The sequence below is a fragment of the Sander lucioperca genome, chromosome 6 (assembly GCF_008315115.2).
Source record: "Sander lucioperca isolate FBNREF2018 chromosome 6, SLUC_FBN_1.2, whole genome shotgun sequence".
NCBI classification, from domain to species: Eukaryota; Metazoa; Chordata; class Actinopteri; order Perciformes; family Percidae; genus Sander; species Sander lucioperca.
In genome coordinates, this window is record NC_050178.1 from 43,504,134 (window position 1) to 43,524,726 (window position 20,593).

A 20,593-nucleotide genomic window follows, 5' to 3' on the forward strand; every position below is an offset into this window, starting at 1 on the left:
TATGGGATCAAATCTATGACCATATGATCGTTTTCGTTTTTTTGTGAGAAAACAAGGAAATTCAATTATAAAAAAGGTAAAAAAAAAAAAAACAGAAACAAGATTTTTGATCATTATTGGTGCTTATTTCTTAGAACGTAATCAGAACAGGTGAAAGTGCTTGAAATGTAACCATTTTGTAACTTTGTGTGGGAATAGCAGGTGCAGAAAGACAACATAGTTTCATAGCACCTACGTTTAAATCCACTCGGGTCCAGTAGACCCGAACACCTCATATGTAATAGTTATGTGTAGGGGGGGGTGTACTGTGTGTCATGGAAAATATGTTATTTTTTATGTTCTTCATAGAAAATGAGCCAAGGCCAATGAGTTTGAGTTAGAATAAATAATAAATAGCATAATTTTTCTTTTAGCAAACATTGAAAACGGGTCCCACAGCCTGAACACCACACAAGGGTTAATATAATAGAGCCTTACACATTCTGAAACATGAAACCTCTTATCATTCAATGGATGAGTTGTATTGTCATCTCTGTCTTGAAATTCGAGCCTCAGATGCAAACCCACTCACGGTTGTTATTGAATCATGCCATTAAAGCCTTTTATGTACGCAGTCTGGATTGCTGTGATTTTTTTTTAAATGTTCGTTGTTAAAATGTCTAACTCCCACTGCTGCCAACTCAAAAACCCTGATCCACATCCATGTCGCAGCCATTAGAAAACTACTCAGCATCAAAAACCTCAGGCCGCATGTCGTACCAACATTTGGTACCACAATGGTAGATTACTTTCCAAAGTAATTTCTTTAAAATTATATTATTTTTAACATAACTTTTAATTTCTTATCATAAATACCTTACATTTCTTTTATCTACTGTACAGGCTGGGAATTTGTTTTAGCGATCATTTCAAGTTTACATTTTTTATCAGTTCTGAGTTTTAATGTTGAGTTTGGGTTTTGTCTTTTATGCATTTGTTGTTGAGTGTATTAAAGGCCCATCCAGACACGGTCATTGCAAATTACTGTAGCTTATACATGCTGTGGTGTGTGGCATTGGTTTACGCTACATACTATTGTCCCTATACAAATAAACATTAAAATAAATTAAAAACTCTAATTTACTAAGGAATAAATGATGAATTCAAGCTTTGAATTGCTAGACTGTACTCTGAAGTCACTTAAAGACCTTCTAAATGTAAGTTTGATTGACTTTATAGCAGAATTTGTAGATGTGCTGTCTGTTTTAGTACCAACATATGATCATATGTTATTCATTGGCCATTTAGGCTACATATGCTATACCTTGATCTTATGTTAGAACATTATCTTATCTTGAATGTCCACATGAGTGATGTGCAGCTGTCCTCCATGTATCACTCCTTCCACTGGCTTAAATACAAAAACAGCTGGTCACATTATGTAGTTCTATACTTCTAATAGCACTAATCTACTGGACTCTATTGCCACTTATAGTAACTAGTATGGTTTTCAAATGAATGTAGTGGAGTAAAAAAGTACAATATTTCTCTCTGAAATATAATGTAGAAGTATAAAGTAGCAGTATAATATGATAATGTATAATGATAGTTGGTTAAAGTAGACTGAGTAGGCTACCTTTATAAGTAGCCTAGCCTACGTGCTTGAGCAGCTACTTCACTAGACAGAGCTCGTGCTATTTAGTAGAGTTGCGTCGCTCGGCAAACCCCGAAATCCCGCGAGACAACAAGGGTCATTACGAAAGAAGCGGACTGCCTAAATAAAGAAAGCAAATAACCACGGATGCATTGGCAAACAACAGTTTACCAGGTAATTCATGATACAATTGTTGCAAAATTGCAAAAGAAACGGAAGTAGAGAGAACTTCAAACGAGATCTCGCGGGATATCATGGGTTGCTTAGCGACGGGACTCCAATCACACCAGCATACTGTTACCTGTCCCAGTGTGTTTTACTCAGTCGCGTGTGCTCTTTTCTGTCTTTCAAAACTAAATGAACACCTGTTGGTTATATTGGTGGAAGTAGGCGTTATGCGTGGAGAGACTTTATAGATTTAAATAAGTTTAACGTCTGTAAACAACAACAGGATGACCAGTGTTGTTGCCCAGTCTCATTTCATCTTCGGTCTGCGGACAGGTGTGAGCAACAATTTGTGTTTCTTCGACGAGCAGACGGTGGTCTTCCCCTGCGGAAACAGCTGCGTGTGCTTCAACACCGTCCAGAGATGTCAGAGGTTCATACCAGGTAGGCTGAATGGCTGCTAATTGTTAGAACAAGGCCGCCCAATTTGGGGCCCGCGGGCCAAGTTTGGCCCGTGCTCTCTTTGTTTTGGCCCGCCATGGATTTGACATATTCATGCTTATTCGCCTCTTATTTTAAAAGTAATGACTACGAAACGTACATTTTGTGCACTTAAAAAGTACGTAATTTGAGTTTAGCTAACGGCAATGTAATGCACAGTGCTGGTAAACTTCCCATTTAAATTACATATGCGTTTTATCTACGGAGAATGGCAAGAATTACGGTATTCTTCAACATCGACATTTATTTTTGGCCCGTGGCCCTCCATCCAGATACATCTTGGCCCTTCATATGAAAGAATTTGGGCACCTCTGTGTTAGACTATATCGTATATAATAATTAGTGAGTTCCTGTTTGTGTTTTATCATGTGGTAGACTAGGCCAGTGGTTCTCAAACTGTCTTCACTAATGTACCCCTTTTGAATTGTTTCTTTAAGCCAAATCGCTGACCTTTTTGGTAGAAAAAAAAGTCTTCAAAAACAGTGACATAACTAGGACAGTAGAAGCAAAGCCGGTCTACGGAAAGCCGTTCCTGTCCCTATTCAGCCCCATTGTACCGAATTTGGGTGCAGTTCCACTAGAGTTCCACTGGGGGTGATCGCGGTCCAGTGCAAAATGAATGGGACTCTATGGAGCTAGACGGCTAAATTTGTCTCTTTCGCCTGATTGTCGTTGAGAAATCTCAGATTTGATTGTAGTTTTTGCAAGTTCAACATGGATTATAGGTCGAAAGTTGAATGAACGAGTACTTATGCCCTTTCGATTTCTTACAGGTTGAGTCGTTGTTGCCCATAACCCTTATTAAAAATGATTTGGTAGAAGGAAGGAAGGCAAGAATAGGTCCAAAGAAGGCGACACAAATGTCACATTTTTGGTAGGAAAAAAAAAGTCTACATAAAGAGGAACAATGTTCTGGACAACAGCCTTGTTACTATTAAACAATTTGCTAAATATCTCACGTACCCCCTGCAGTCCTCCAAAGTACCCCTAGGGGGACAGTACCCCCCTTTGAGAACCACTGGGCTAGGCTATTACTCCTATGAAGTTCCTTTACTTTTCCTCATGTTAGTTTGTCAATTTGTGATATTCTTGCTCATGGTCGCAGCTAGAGACTGTTGATATTTTTAAAGGCAAACTTAAAACCTACCTTTTTAGCCAGGCCTTCTATTCTGTTAAACAACTTATTAACCCATTTTCTTTATATATCTACTCATGGTCTATTTATTTATTTACATGTAGTCTGTTTGTTTTAGTTGGTTTTATAATTTATCTTATTAGTTGGTTTTATTTTACTCATGTATCTGTTTTTTATGGATGTTTTTTTTTAACAATCTACAGTTTATGTACTTATTAGCCACTATTTAGAGCTTCTATATATATATATATATATATATATATATATATATATATATATATATATATATATATATATTCAATTCAATTCAATTTTATTTATAGTATCAAATCATAACAAGAGTTATCTCAAGACACTTTACAGATAGAGTAGGTCTAGACCACACTCTATAATTTACAAAGACCCAACAATTCCAGTAATTCCCCCAAGAGCAAGCATTCATATATATATATATATATAAAGTGCTTATATAGTGGCTGGTTAGCTCAGTTGGTAGCGCGGGTGCACATGTGCAGAGGTTTGTTCCTCGACGCAGAAAGTCCAAGGTTTGAGTCCGACCTGTGACGGTTTTCCTGCGTGTCTTTCTCCCCTTTCATATCTCAGGTTTTATATCCAAAAAAAGTGCTATTTAAATAAAGTTTGATTGATTGCTGTTGTTTCTACAGGCTCAGAGAAAAGCCAGGGCATGCGTTCTCTGGCCATCAGTGCCAACCGGCGTTACCTGGCAGTGTCAGAGTGTGGTGAGAAGGCCACCATCACAGTCTTCGACCTGCAGCACGAGCAGGGCAGGAAGAGAAAAGTTCTGACTGCAGGAGACATGCTTGTTGAAGAGTTTGTTTGCATGGCTTTCTCCCCTGATTCCAAGTACCTGATAGGCCAAACAGGTGGCCCAGAGTGGAAGCTGATCTTCTGGCTTTGGGAAAAACAGAAAGTCCTGGCAACAGTGAAGACCGGTAACTCAAACAATTCTGTTACCCAGGTGAGTCATCCATGCAGTTAGAAATGCAGCCACGGCTCTTGTGTGTGCAGGCATGCGTGCTCTGAGCATGTATTGATACAATAATCGATACACTGGGGCCAAATATTGATATTTTAATTAATAAAATAAGGCGCTCGAAATAGATTTCCCTGCTCCCAGGGTCGCTGCTTTGCCATTTCCCCGAGGTGGCGCTCAACACATGAATGAGGGAGACTTAAACAGAAGTTAACTAGCCGAAAAGGAAGAGGTTTTCAATGGGAGGCATACAGCAGTTTGAGGAAAATACCCGATGCCCCAGCCACGTTTAAGTCCAAAGTCTGGACCCATAGTTGCTCTATAGTTGGGTCATTTTAATGTACAGACTGAAAAACGTGCTGTAGAATTATGCTGTTTTCTAACAGTTTGGACTTGGCAGTGAATAAAGAGAGAAAACCTGCACTTAATCTTTTCACGGGCATTGTGTGTTCAAAGTTCGACTGATATCGTGATGTATCATTATAGGATTGTAGCAATATATCGAGTATTGCAGAATTGGTGTATCGTGATGTGATCGGTATCGTTAGCCATTTATTGTTTATCGTATCGTGAGCCATTTAGTGTGTATCGTATGGTGAGGTACCCTGTGATACCCAACCCCCCCTGACGTCCCATCAGGTCAGCTTCAACCCTTACAACAACATGCAGCTCTGTGTGAGTGGAACCGGTGTGTTCAAGCTGTTCCGCTACTCAGAGGGAGCCCTGAAACAGAGCAGCTTCCCAAAAGTGGAGTCCATCAACTTCCTGTGTCATACCTGGATGACGGAGGAGCGGGTGATCGCTGGAACGGACACAGGCAGGCTGCTGGTGTTTGAGTCTGGAGACCTGCGAAGAGAGATTAACATGGCCGCTAAGGCTGTGCAGGAGCAGCCTGACAGGTCAGAAGTTGGACCACATTAATACTGTGTTAACGTAGTTTTTTTTACCAGATTGGGTTATAAAAGTACTTTATTGTCACATACACATACATGTAGTGAAATACATTCTCTGCATTAAACCCATCCCTCAAGGGAGCAGTGGGAAGCCATTTACAGCGCCCGGGGACCAGCTCCAGATCTGAGCCAGTGCCTTGATCAAGGGCACTGACTGGAGAACCTAGTACATGTTTTTAGATGGTGGGGGAAACCGGAGCACCCAGAGGAAACCCATGCAAACATGGAGAGAACATGCAAACTCCACACAGAAAGGCCCGGAACGACCTGGATTCAAACCCAGAAACTTCTTGCTGTGAGGCCACAGTGCTAACCATTGGGCCACCATGCTGCCGTATAGACTCATAGGTCACACGCAGGATAGGCAAGATAGAGAGTTAAGTCTAAATTTGTAAGTATGTAATTGATAGATTACATTGTGTATATTCTCAACAAATCCTACCAAACACCAACAATGAGTGGATCCTACTAACAAACAAATGTGGTGATTTAATTACTCTTAACTTGGACTCACGTTTATCCAAGTTTCATGATTTTTATTACCAGATCCACAACAACAGAAGCAGTCCTTGTTAGTGAAACTCTTGGCTCCCTCCAACAATTTTTTTTATTTTTTATTTTTTTTATAACAGGGACAGTGCATATTAATAAACATTTCTGTCAATATGCCAGAATTAGAAGGCTATTTTTCATCTGCAGTCCCTAGACAGATGGTAAAAAAGTCACCCTAAAAGAAAGTAAAATTACATATTTACATAACAATATAACATTTAAAATACATTTAGTAAAAAAACTATTAAGCTAAAATGTACAATAGGAGCACAGCAGACCACAATCAGAAAAAGTCATGAACACATGCACACACACAAGGCAAGTGCTAGCAGGGGGCAGCGAGAGCAGGTCAAGAAGTTAATGGTAATGTTGACAGTTCTGATTATCAATGAGCCATTTCTTTAACTGGATGTTGAATGTACTATATGTGTTTAGATTTCTGATGATTATGGGGGTGAGATTCCACTCAGCACAACAATGCTTATCACATTTGTATAAAACAGAAAATCACAAGTAAAAAAAATCAGAGAAATAAAATAATGCAAGTTAAAATATAGGGAAAAATATGACATAATAAAGCGTAACACATTACGTAAAAGTATATAAAGATAAAGTGACGTTTTTTTATCCACTGATGAAGATCGTGAGATGTAGCTGAAAGCTCTGGACAAAGCTTTTTGTCAAGCTGAACATTTTTTTCATTTTGTAAACGTGTTTTGCTAATCTCACTAGCAATAAAACCGTCAACGGCATTTTTACTGTGATTGTGGGTGTAATGGTGATGCAGTAGACTCCCTGCTAGGTCATTGGTTCTTTCAATCAAGCCAACTTATCAAAATGGTTTTGTTGCACCCTTGACTAATTTGTTTGTTTTTGCTGAATCTTTCAATAATTCACTGCACAGACAAGTGGAGATGAAGAAGATCAAAGACACTGACGTGGATGGAGGTCCCAATGTGCCTCGCATCACAGCCATTCTGTCCTACTCCAAGGGCTTTGCATGCTCTTTGGGGTCCGGCATCGTCTGCCTTTTTGAAAAGAATGAGGAGGACGGTTATAGAAGAAGCAAGGAGATACAGGTAAATGTTCATGCAGGTAACAGTGGTACTGTAGGCTCTGTGTATGTTTCAGAGTGAGCATATATACAGTATGTATTACTTTCTGTCAGATCCCACCAGACCCATACAGCAATGAGCTGACCCCGGCTGAAAGCCAGGAGATTGACACCATGTGCATCAGTCCAGCAGAGGAGACTCTGGCCATCAGCACAGACAGAGGACAGCTGTACAGCTTCAGTCTATCCTCTTTGGAGATCAACAAGGTACAGTCACCTCTACCAGCAGCACTACCACTGACACTGCTTAAACCAACAGTAGCACCATGGTTTGTTAACACAGAACCATCTGTGAAGCCGTCATTGGAAACTGTTTGGGAAAGGGCAGGCACTTTCGAAAAAAATACCTGGCAGGTGATTGGATCAACCATTTGTCTATAGCCACTTTCCGACCGGAGGGATTTTTGCAGTTCCTAGAACATGGAGACTGGACCAATTTGGGGATTATTAAGTTCCTCTGAGCTGTAACTCTTTCAGCTCCTACTTCAGGGCAGGGTCTTTTCCGCATAGTGGTGGTTAAATGGCTGTGTTATAATAACAAAAGTTCAGTTCCTATGGCCACTTGGCCAGTGTGAATGCAAATGGCAAAACCGGTTTTGGGTGAGAGTAGTTAGTAAAACTGTGAGGAAGTGGACTGTTCCAATAACTACTTTCCTGTGACTACTTGGTCGGAAAGAGGCTAATCGCGTCCGCCATTGTTGTTTTGAACAAACAGTTACGGCCGTCACAGACACCTAAACCACGCTCGTAGCTGCCAGTAACTCCCTTACTGGACGCTGACTGGTGCGGTCTGCTTCTGTTCGGACACAAACGCATTACTGAAGCCTGAAAAGATGGATTTTTAGTGTGATAAGTGATCCTGCGATTCTCTTGTGATCTTGTGATATCGCGAGAATCCCGCTGCCGTGCAAGGTAACAGATGTGGAGCACTCTAGCAAAATACGGAAGGGTGTCATGTGCCAGCATGTGCCGCATGTGCCAGATTTACTTCCCTCTCGTTCCCACTGTGTTTCTTTTTATAAATTCATGGGGAAAATCTGTTTGTGTCGCATTTACAGAGCCAGTGCTGTGTATGAACACCATAACGTTTTTTCAGCACACACAGAACGGACATCCAGTGAACTGTGAGGAGATATTCGCTGAGTGTGAACACAGACTCCACCTTTAAGTCTTTCTTTTATGCCAGTTTGTTCCTTCTCCTCCTTCCATTGCTCCCTTGCACCATTCTTCTTCCCCTTGTCTTCCTCCACCTTCCTCCTTTCCCTCATGTTTTACACACCAAACCTTACCTTACCCTTGGCTTTAGATCCTTAGGTTGACCCTATCAACCTTTGTTTGTAACTTTATCCATCAGGAGGAACACATCCATTTTGAGTTCCTATTGCAGCCCTTCCACTCTAAGTCCATCACTGGTTTGTCCGTGTGCATCCGAAAGCCCCTGGTAGCCACCAGCTCTCTGGACCACTCTGTCCGCATCTGGAACTATGACACAAAGTAAGAGACAAAATCACACCCAAGTCCGTTGCTGTTTTGTTTATGTCCAGTGATGTATTTACTAGGGCTGTCAAACGATTCATTTTTTTTAATCACGATTAATTGCTGAATTTCTATAGTTAATCGCGATTAATTGCATGTTTTATCACATGATTAAAATGCTATTATTTTGCATTTCATAACTGTTTTTAAGTACATATTATATATTATTATATTATATATAGAATGGAAAGCAATTCTTACCAATTTATCTTGATTGGGAATCAAATTAATGCAAAGAATGTTACTTTATGAACTTAATTTTAAGATTTGTATTTGTTATTATTTATTTACTGTTGCCAGTTGAGGCCAGTTGAGGTGGTTCGGGCATCTGGTAAGGATGCCCCCTGGGCGCCTCCCAAGGGAGGTGTTTCAGGCACGTCCAGCTGGGAGGAGGCCTCGGGGAAGACCCAGGACTAGGTGGAGGGATTATATCTCTAACCTGGCCTGGGAACGCCTCGGGATCCCCCAGTCGGAGCTGGTTAATGTGGCTCGGGAAAGGGAAGTTTGGGGTCCCCTGCTGGAGCTGCTAGCCCCGCGACCCGTTACCGGATAAGCGGAAGAAGATGGATGATGGATGGATGGATTATTTACTGTAAACAAAAGAAAATCTGTCATTATTGCACAATTCCTCCAAGTACCTAACTAAAAAACAAAAAATTCCTATCCTTACCAGAGTCAATATAGTGTTTAGTAACTCCTAAATAATGTTGATTACTCACTGACGTCCAGTGATCACCGGTTAATGAGACAGCGTTTGCAGCACTTTGCAGCAGTTCCAGTGTGGCTGCTTTCTCCGTGTCATACAGGCTGTGTATCCGTGAAAACTACTGTCCCCCTCGACAGCAAAGAGACAGGTCAGAACATGCCAACCGTAGTACGTCTTTAAGACCCGAGTCCTCTACGATGCTGACAGGTCTGCAGTTAGTTGCCACCCGTTTTGCAAGAGCGGTAGTAATTTTTTTGGATTTGGTTTCATCAACAGGTCGGCAACTAGCACTCTCCAAAATAGTGCTTTGCCTGAGTGGGTAGCATGCTAGTGGGTAGCATCAACCTGAGTCACGTTAATGAGCTCGCAGGTAGAAAATTAGGTAAATATAAACAAACGATTAAGGCGTTAATGCTGACAGCCCTAGTATTTACCTAATTTCTCCATAGTCTTAAGCATCATTTGTTTGAGTCATACACATAAATAAGATGCTTTTCTGTGTAGCGCTGTGGAGATAGGTCTGGCTACACCACAGATACATTCTGGGATAGGAGAAAAAAAAACGCTCTGGGTTGTTTGCATTTCTTTGAACCAATCACAATCGTCCTGGGCGGTGCTAAGCTCCAGACGCAGCGACGGGAAGGAACTTGTTTTGGTGTAACATTTGTACCCTGCAAAAGAAAACGCCACGTACAATGTTAACTGAAGTTACACAATACAGTAATGTGAGCTATTAAATTAGCTGGATACATTGTTTTATGTCATTTGCTCTTACCAGTGTATCTGGTAAGAGCAAATGCCGTAAACATATTCTTTGTAAATCTTTACAATCATTCCCCGAAAGAACCAAGCAGACCTGCCTTGTTGCGCGATCCAAAAGTTCTTCAAAACTTGCCATTTTCATCGTGTAGCTTGCTAGCTCAAAATTAGTTGTTGTTTCCCAAAGAGAACAGAGTTAGACAACGACAACACACATCGCAGTGCCGGATGTTCCAGCGATTATCGTGGAAATGATCAAACTAAGCACAGGGGCATCCCTGAAGGAGGAAAAGAAGGAATCATTTTACAGTACTGACTTGGAAGGGGCCAGGTGCGGTCCTGCTTGTAGAGGCCCCAAAAATCAAGCTCTGCTGGTATTAAAAATGTAGGAAAGTGACTTATCAAGCCCTGTGTTCAGTAGTTTGTATCTATACAGAACCAAAATGGCAGTAATCACAGGGCCTAAGTATGGCATGCTAAGGACTTGCTACTGTGTCTATCAGTGTCTCTCTCTGTAAATTGTTACCAGAGTGTTGGAGCTGTACAAGGAGTTCCAGGAGGAGGCGTACAGCGTGGCTCTGCACCCCACTGGCCTCTTCATCCTGGTGGGCTTTTCAGACAAACTCAGGCTGATGAACCTGCTTATCGACGACATCCGCACCTTCAAGGAGTTCACTGTGCGCGGCTGCAGGGAGGTGGGTTATATTTGCATGTGTGTTGATTTTTTTTTTAGATACATTTTTTATGAGCACCATTCATCATTCAGACATAAAGAACAAATTCCACAATATGTGCCAGGTAATATTGGCTGGTGCACAGAACAGAGAAACACAAAATGAACAAGAACAAAAACCCTCTCCCACCCCCCACCCTCTGCGGTCTCGAGGAAAACAAAACAAAAAACAAACAGAAATCACACCTTGCCCAGTCTCTCTCCTCTAGTTCTTGTGGCGCTGAGGTCATTAGGACTGATACTTGTGCTGCTGCGCTTTTCCATAGGTCTATAGTCGATGACTTGGCTTTGTTAATCCTTGCTGTAGAGAGCTCAAGCATAACTATGTCTAGAAAATACGGCAACCACTGTTTTATACAAAGCGAGTGGGGGGGGGAGCCAGCGTTGAGCTATCATTTTCTTGGTTGCAGTTGAGCCGGCTAGCCAAATCTTCCTCTGTCTCTCGAGCAGGTGTAATTTAGAGTAATCATTAAGTAACAAAACAATCAGGTCAGTAAGAATTAGATTTCCTATCACATCAGATAGTATTGATGTTGTTTTATGCCCGAACTCATGCACCTGTTCACACTCCCAGACCATATGCAGGAAAGTTCCAGTTTGTTCAGGTTGGCATAACGTGCAATAGGGAGTGGGAATGGCTTTTTGCATGTGTGTTGATTGATGACTTAATGCACTTTTGAGCTCTAACTATTTTTTTTCACTTTCTCTCTCCACACCTTAGTGTGCTTTTAGCCACGGTGGCCACATGTTTGCAGCTGTCAATGGAAATGTCATCCACATCTACTCCGTCACCTATTTTGAGAACATCCTCAATCTGAAGGGCCACAATGGAAAGGTGAGTCAGGCACGAGAGTGTTTCATACAGCATGTGAAATAACAGCAAGGTGTTTCTGGAAATTCCACCACACACAGGGCAGTGTCCAAAGTCAGCCCAAAAGTCAGCTTTAACCATGCCTCTCCAAAAGGCTATAGTTCAGTACAAACTTTTTGTGCAGGTACGAGGCATTGAATGGAGCCTGGACGACAGCCGGCTTGTGTCATGCGGGATGGATGGCGCGGTGTACGAGTGGAACACGCAGACTGGCAAACGTGAATCTGAGAGTGTCCTCAAGTCCTGTAGCTACACAGATGTTGCATTCTCTTCAGACTGCAAGACCATCCTGGCTGTGGGAACAGACCTCACACTGAAGGAGATCCAAGATTGTCAGGTCAGTAATAGCCAGGCATTGCCAGACCTTCTTCCACAGCGCTGCGAAGGAGGGTCTTCCTAGTCCACACAGCATTCTGGGATGGAAGAAAAACGTGCTCTGGTTTATTGGCATTTCTTTAAAGGAACACGCCGACTTATTGGGACTTTAGCTTATTCAGCGTATCCCCCAGAGTTAGATAAGTCCATACATACCCTTCTCATCTCCGTGCGTGTCGTAATTCTGTCTGACACAGCCACCGCTAGCCTAGGTTAGCACAGATCCTGGAGGTAACCTGCTCCATCTAGCCTAGCTTAGCACAGATCCTGGAGGTAACCGGCTCCAACTAGCCTACTGCTCCCAATAAGTGACAAAATAACACCAACATGTTCCTATTTACATGTTGTGATTTGTAGAGTCACAGCGTGTACAAATAACAAGGTCACATGAGACACAGCCATCTTCTAACCGTATACATACTGGGAACTATATTCTCAGAAGGCCAAGCACTGCTACTTGGGTGGAGTGATATTACTCCAACTCTGAGCGAACTCAAGGCGAACTCTCTGCTCCTCACCACGGGGCTTCTCAGGTGCTGCTAGCAAATCACTCCGCCCAAGTAGCAGAAGTAGCAAAAAAGTCATAGTATAGTATGTCAAATAAAGTGGTTAAAGGTCCTATGACATGCTGCTTTTTGGATGTTTTTATATAGACCTTAGTGGTCCCCTAATACTGTATCTGAAGTCTCTTTTATATAGACCTTAGTGGTCCCCTAATACTGTATCTGAAGTCTCTTTTATATAGACCTTAGTGGTCCCCTAATACTGTATCTGAAGTCTCTTTTATATAGGCCTTAGTGGTCCCCTAATACTGTATCTGAAGTCTCTTTATATAGGCGGGGGGGGGGGCGGGGGCAAGGTGGAGGATGGGGGTGTGGCCTTGACCAACTGCCATGCTTCGCTCGTATGCTAGCCATGATGTCTCTCTCTCTCTCATGGGTGGGCCAAATTCTCTGGGCGGGCAAAGCAGAGAAAGGGGAGGTAACCTTTCCCCTTATGACATCATAAAGGGAAGATTCCTGATTGGCCCATCTGAGCTTTCATTTTCTCAAAGGCAGAGCAGGATACCCAGGGCTCGGTTTACACCTATCACCATTTCTAGCCACTGGGGGACCATAGGCAGGCTGGGGGAACTCATATTAATGTTAAAAAAAACTCATAAAGCGAAATGTTCATGCCATGGGACCTTTAAAAAGTCATAGTGTAGTATGTCAAAGAAAGTGGTTTAAAAGTTATAGTATAGTATGTCGAAAAACTCATAGCATGTCAAAAAAGTGATTAAAAATGTCATAGTATAGTATTTAGAAAAAAGTGATAAAAAGTCATAGTATAGTATGTCGAAAAAAAGTCATAAAAAAGTCATGGTAAAGTATGGTGAAAAAAAATAGTATAGAATGTTAAAAAAAAATCTTAGTGCAGCATATTGAAAAAAAGTCATAGCATTGTATGTCGAAAAAAACTTCCAGAAAAGGACCAGCCCAGACTGGGAACACACCTGTGGAAATGTATCCATTGCTCTTAAGGTGCTTACACACCAACCAGACGGCCGACCGTCGGCAGTAAAGCCAGTCGGACTGATCAGTCGGGTCCCCGAGGTCCAAAAAATGCCTCAAAACACACTGAGGCGACACTTGAGCGTACGCTCTGCGCGTGCGCGAAACGTAATACGTCTCCATAGCAGCAGGCGGCGCTGCTCTGTATTGTTTCCATTAATAGTCTATGATTGTTTCCCAGAAAATGAAAACCGGCAGCTGATTGGACGAACGCGTCACGTGGTTCTTTTTTCTCCGGAAATTCACAGCCAGACTGTCATGGCGGCTCGTTCAGAATACGATCTCATATTGGACTAAAATAGTTCACCGAAACGTGTACGTATAAAATAGGCCGTGCAGTTGCTGAATCTGTCTTCATTTCAGATCGACAAAGGTCAGTTTAAAAGATTTTCGTCAGATTTTGAGAGGCTCATCCGCTCGCCATTTCCGGGTGAGTCCCGACTGCCCTGTCTCCGACTGAGCATGTCAGGTTGGCCAAAATGAAGGCCGACAGCCCCTCCAACGGACGCCGGCACGGAACACACCGAACAGACTCAAGTCACCGACCTCGCCAGACTGTCCGACGGCCGATAATCGGCTTGGTGTGTCAGCTCTCTTAAGCCGAAAGAAGCAAGGGATTTACTGTATTATAAAGGCTATAACCTTCTTCTTGCATATTCCTCTGCAGAAAATATTAAATATGTTTACCATTTGTCAAAAGAAAAAGTAGAAGAATTCATTATTGTTGTCCTCCAATTGAGTATTGTATTGGTTCCACAGGTCCTGAGGGAGGTTCCTGGTGATGAGGTAGCACACACTGCTGTGGCAGTATCTCACTCTGGTAGGGTTGTCTTCACCGGGACGTCCAGTGGAACCATCCGAGCCATTAAATACCCGTTGCCTCTCCAGAAGGAATGGATCATGTACCAGGCTCACTGTGGCCCCATCACCAAGGTTGGTTTTTAGAGCATAGAAGCTAAGCTATTCAAATAATAATTGTTGGCATGGTTTTATAAATCATGTTTTAATGTTAAACATACATGTGGCACAGTGAATGACTACATTACCTATAGTCCAGTGAGCCTATTGTCAATGTTTTTTCACAAAGAGGCTGATTTATGTTTGCTAATAATATGTTGGATTCATGTTAAGACCTTTTAAAATTAAGTGGTGGCAGGTGGCCCCCCTGCAGTAACTCGGAGGACCCCCAAAGGGTCCCATACCCTCTGTTGAAGATCTCTAGTCTAAACTGTTGATGCACACTGTGCACACACTAAACCAATCCATCACCTTCGAATGTGATTTGAACATTTTGAGATTGAGAAATGATCTCTCATTTGTATAGCTGAAAAATAAAGTCTGACTAACTGGCTAACTTTGTGTGTCCTCAGATGGTGATCACGTTTGACGATCAGTTCCTGTTCACAGTGTCTGAAGATGGCTGCCTGTTGATGTGGAAGGTCATCGATAAGGATGGCCGAGAACTGAAGAGCAGCAGGCAGATCATCCACACCGAAGAGATCCTTGTCACCAAGTCAGACCTGGAGGAGAAGGTGTGTGTGTTCTTGTTTAACTATATTCGTGGGGTCCAAAAACCGGGAGTCCAGTATACTTGTGGGGTCTGGACAGCTTTGTGGGGCCAAAATGCTGGACCCCACAAGTTTAAAGGGCTGTCGAGGGTTAAGACTTGGTTTTAGGATTAGGGTTAGAATTAGGGAATGCATTATGTCAATGACGGGTCCCCACAAAGATACTATGTGTGTGTGTGTGTGTGTGTGTTATTATGAGGTGCGCATTTTGGAGGTAGGCTGCATCTTTGATTCCAGCATGGAGGAGGCTTTCTACACCAAGGTAGTTAAATACCAACCACTCCTAAACACCATCTCAGAGCTGGGCTATAGGTGCAGACTACTCATTTTCATATTTGGTAGCCTAGGACACACACACAGGTTGGTAGTAAAAGGGCCGCAACAACTTGGGATGGCCAAAAAGAGGCTAAACAGCTTGCAAAGTACTGTGCCATATCTGCTATTATTGGCAGCCGCCACATATGGAGGAGATGTTGCTACTTATACCCTTAAGAACTGAGTATTGTGCTTATTATGTGATATTGTGAAGACCTGCTGCATGCCACTGGTCCATGAGTTTGCGTATTGTACTGCAACCGGAATATTTGTGTCCCTGTACCATTTTCTTCATGTGGACATAAATAAATGGTTAAAATGTGTGCTTGTTTGTTTGGTAAATATATACTGTAAAACAAAGAACCAGTAACTTTAGCGTTAAAGATGAAGGAAGTAGTTATCTACATTAAACCATAGACATAAATACCCATAACCAAATAGCCATATAACGTCACTTTACCTTTGACTCCTCCTGACCACAGGCGAAGGTTAGCAAGCCATATGTTTTGCCGTTTTTCAGATGATGTTCTTTACATTTTTCCTCCTTTTGAACGATTACTTTGGGTTCTGTGTAGAAACTCTACGTGGTCTCTCCTTTTGAACGGTTTGAACATCCAAAAACAACGCAAACTTTTGGCCTCTATCCACGTTTGAGACAGTGTGTTGTTATGTAACGTTAAAACGATTATTTCCTGACCCCCATTTGCTCTTCGCTCCACCGGGATGAACGGATGTAACGTCACGTGCAAACAACCTTTTGGTTGTTATAGTCATAGTAACATTTTACATAGTAACATATAGGGACGTTCAAAGCAAGTATCCAGTCCAATGTCCCTGTGTGTGTTTGTGTTGCAGACGCAGAACATGCTGGAGCTAAAGATGCGTCTGGAGGAGCTGCAGATGGAGAACGAGTACCAGCTCCGCCTGAAGGACATGAGCTACAATGAGAAGATGAAGGAGCTTTCTGACAAGTTTACCCAGCAAATAGAATCTCTGAAAACAACGCAACAGGTCTGCTGGTCACCTACCAGACAGCTCTACTCCAAATATACTCCGCACCGCTACAGTTTAGGGTCAAAATGTTTATCAGAAACCAACAATGCCTGTATGTGATTACTATGAATATTAACATTAATCCACTACTTTCTACAGGGTTTACGCAGGGTCTTAAAAAGTCTAACAATTCAAAATCTAAATGTTTTACCTTAAAGGTCCCATGGTATGAAAATTTCACTTTATGAGTTTTTTTTAACATTAATATGAGATCCCCCAGCATGCCTATGGTCCCCCAGTGGCTAGAAATGGTGATAGGTGTAAACCGAGCCCTGGGTATCCTGCTCTGCCTTTGAGAAAATGTAAGCTCAGATGGGCCAATCAGGAATCTTCCCTTTATGACGTCATAAGGGGAAAGGTTACCTCCCCTTTCTCTGCTTTGCCCGCCCAGAGAATTTGGCCCACCCATGAGAGAGAGAGAGAGACATCATGGCTTTCAAACGAGCAAAGTGGCCGTTGGTCAAGGCCACACCCCTCCACCTTGCCCCCCCCCTCTCCTCCTCAATAGCATTTAAAGCTACAGACACAGAAATGGCACATCCTAAGGAAAGCTCATTGTGGGACTGACTCTAGTGGCTGTAATTCTGCACCAAGGCTGAATTTCAGGAAAGAGACTTCAGATACAGTATTAGGGGACCACTAAGGTCTATATAAAGAGACTTCAGATACAGTATTAGGGGACCACTAAGGTCTATATAAAGAGACTTCAGATACAGTATTAGGGGACCGCTAAGGCCTATATAAAGAGACTTCAGATACAGTATTAGGGGACCACTAAGGTCTATATAAAAGCATCCAAAAAGCAGCATGTCATAGGACCTTTAAACAGGTCTTAAAACGTCTTGGTGAACCTGTAGAAACCCTGATTTTAGTGGTACGTTCATAAAGAATTAAGAAAATAATGTAGAAAAACTGTTTGCATGCCTCTATTGAGTCAGCACAGAGGTCGCTTTATCTTTTGAATGGATTGTATGACGTATGGCCCCCGTTCTCTATTTATAACATGCTCTGTACCTACAGATCATGAAGACAGAGATGGAAAAGCAGGAACGTGAGCACCAGAAGAGTTCTGCAGAGCTCACTGTAAAAAACTCCAAAGAGATGAAGGATTTAGGTGAGAAGAGGACTGGATCCGTGTCAGCACAATCCAGGGACATTGTAACCTTGTTTTGTAGTTGTGTAGATGTAGCCTAAGGTTTTGGTAATGTTTTAGTTTAAAAATCTTTTGCTACGTTTACGCCTCGCGTCCATAGTACTCCGGCGTTTCCGAGCCGCTAAAACAGAGACATTTGGAAACACTGCAGCCCCCGTTTTGGTTTGAAATCTCCAGGGTTGCTTTGTAGTCTGGACGGGCACAAACGGAAACATTTGGAAAAGACGCCGTCAGTCAGTCTTATCGGTTAGGTAGTCTTACAGACCTTTCAGTAACAGTTCCACCTCGTCGTCGGTCCAAGCAAAGAAATCCCTGCTCTTACTTTTCTCCATTGTTGTTCTTTATCTGAAGTATTTTCACCTCATACATCCATGATTTTCAACCACAGAGTAACGTCAGACAATCAGCTTCCGGTTTACACCGGCACGCACACATGCCCAGTGAATGGTCATGTGATGTGCGTTGTCAGACGTGTTAATATGGACAGAGATTAGTTCTGCTTCTGGAGCTAAAACTCTTGTTTGGACAGAGATCGTTTTTGTCTCAAGTTGCCTCTCAAAAATGAAAACGCAGTAGTGTAGATGTAGCCTAAAAAGGATCAAGCAATCTGTTTGTCTATTTATTAACGAATCAATCAATCACACACAGAGGTATCCTACAGCCAGAAGCTGATTGTGGAGCATGAGAGGTACCAGGACCTTCAGCAAAAAAATCAAAGAATGCAGGAAGACTATGAGAAGCAGCTGAAGGATGCAGAGGAGCGCAAAGTCCAGTCCCTGCAGGAGCTGACGCAGCTCTACGAGGCCAAGCTGCAGGAGAAGACTCAGCTCCTGGTTCAGGTTAGTCAGGAGGAGAGAATTCAATTCAAATCACAACAGGAGTTATCTCAGGACACTTTACAGATGGAGTAGGTCTAGACCACACTCTATAATTTACAAAGACCCAACATTTCCCCACCCCAGTCCCTCCAGGATTTCTCAGCCTTTTTTTGAGATTGTTGCAGCCCAAAATGCCTGACTTTGCGGGAGCTTTTGTAAAAAATTGCGATAAAAGTTGCGATGTCTTTTGTATGTTTGTTGCAATGTAGTTGCAAAAAAAGTTGCGATTTATTTTGGTATAGTTCTTTAAAAATAAAAAGGAAACTTGTTTTGGGGAGAATAAAATTACTCTGGGCTGAGTTTTCCTAGTAACCAAACTCAGCTCAGGATGCTGCAAATGTTGGTATAATATGAAAATGGCTGGTGGATTTAAGACAAAAAATTATAATTTATTGAATGAATCACTCTTAGATAGTGTCATATGACAGTCCTTCCAGAAAAATGCAGAGTTTTTTTGTGATTGTTGCGGGCAAAAATCCTTGATTATGCGGCACGTTTTCTTAAAAAATGCAATGGAATATGCGGAATATTTATGCAATTTTATGCGATGAAATTGCGGGAACTTGCAAAAACTGTTTTTGAAGAAATGAAGACTGAACATTTTTCAATTTTCTGCTAAGATATGTGTGACTTTTTTGCAACGAAAATGCAGGGATTATGAAATCATGCAAGCCCCGCATATTTTGCGCAGAAATCTGCAATTTATGCGGCAAAAGTGCGGCGTATTTGAAAAAATGCGGCCCCCGCATAAATATGCGGACTTTGGCTGATTATGCGTTGAGTTATACGATCGCATAATCGCGTTTTTCTGGAGGGACTGATATGAAGAAGAGAAGGGACGCCGGACCTGTGAAGTTCTTGTGTCCTTCTTGTATTTTGTGCAGTGTCAGGAGGAGGCACAGCAGCAGATCCGTGAGTTTAAAGAGATCATAAAGCAAGTCGAGGAGGATGAGGAGAGGAAGATCCATGACATCCAAATCAAATACGAGAAGAAATTGCACACTGAGAAAGAGATCAACACCAACCTGAAAGGAGAAACTGGTCTCATGACACAAAAGGTGAGCACAGCTCCTGTCGTCTGCTTCTTCTTCTCATCTGCAGGAAAAACATTTCTTTCTGTTTCTTCCTCCCTCTCTGTCTCTCGTGTAATCTTGTCTCTTCCTCCTTGTTGGTGGGTGATTTGTGTGATCCCAGTTCTACAGTCTGCAGAGACAGATCGATGACCGATGCACGGATATAAACAAGCTGAAGCAGGAGCGCCAGAGGCTGCTGGGGTTGATCCGCTCCCTGGAGAGCGACATCGAGGACCTGAAGCGGCAGATCTCAGGACACGAAAAGACCAACCAGGACAAGGCATGCATTTTTTGTTATAGCCCTATATCCTTGCCATTTTCCCATTTGTTCAATGTTTTTGCTCTAAAACAAAATGTTGTAGGTCATGATTAATCTTGAAGCTGGTTGAATACTTCAACATTGTGTTGTTATTGCAAAAAAAAACAAACACGGGACATTTACTTATCTAATCTCTGTAGTTACATTTTAGTTTGAAACAAACACAAATACACGACTGGACGACTGAGTGTATAGAGTAGAAAATAAGAACAAAAGTAAGATCGTAAGATCCTGAAAGAGTTAGACCATGGACCTGCAGTTGATGAAAGTTTTGGTCCGAGAGAAGCTCTCTGAATACGTTATTATATGATTTAATTTAGACTTACATGACAGCCGTCAGTGGGGAGATAAAAAGCAGCGTCTGTATGGTCAGTATTGTGAGACAGTGGTTCAACATACATGAAATATTAGGTCCTCCTTAACCTTATTGAAAAGTGACTAGCTCTCAGGCTATGTTTAGACGGAAACGATCTGAAGAGAAAACGCAAAAGTACCGTTGTGTTCTCACTTTTTATTTAGACGAGCGTTATGGGGGGGAAAATCTGCGTGCATATGGTGACGCAAAAGTGTGTGAAATGTGATCCACCAAGTCCGCGCGCCTGCGTAGAACCTTCCTTCTACTTCTCTCTCTAGTAGCGCGAAGCGAACAACAAA

At 42.2% G+C, this 20,593-nt stretch overlaps 1 protein-coding gene across 1 annotated transcript in view; it reads left to right on the forward strand.

Moving 5' to 3' along the window:
- The first annotated feature begins 1,843 nt into the window (after positions 1-1,843).
- cfap57 (cilia and flagella associated protein 57) overlaps positions 1,844-20,593 on the forward strand; it is a 26,551-nt gene continuing 7,801 nt past the window's right edge. The window contains 16 exon segments of the mRNA XM_031280125.2: positions 1,844-2,242; positions 4,100-4,413; positions 5,068-5,327; positions 6,838-7,012; positions 7,102-7,254; positions 8,402-8,541; positions 10,578-10,743; positions 11,503-11,616; positions 11,777-11,989; positions 14,340-14,513; positions 14,951-15,112; positions 16,319-16,474; positions 17,537-17,630; positions 18,318-18,508; positions 19,432-19,605; positions 19,742-19,900. Of these exon segments, the coding sequence (XP_031135985.1) occupies positions 2,086-2,242; positions 4,100-4,413; positions 5,068-5,327; positions 6,838-7,012; positions 7,102-7,254; positions 8,402-8,541; positions 10,578-10,743; positions 11,503-11,616; positions 11,777-11,989; positions 14,340-14,513; positions 14,951-15,112; positions 16,319-16,474; positions 17,537-17,630; positions 18,318-18,508; positions 19,432-19,605; positions 19,742-19,900 (2,802 nt within the window). The 5' untranslated portion in view covers positions 1,844-2,085.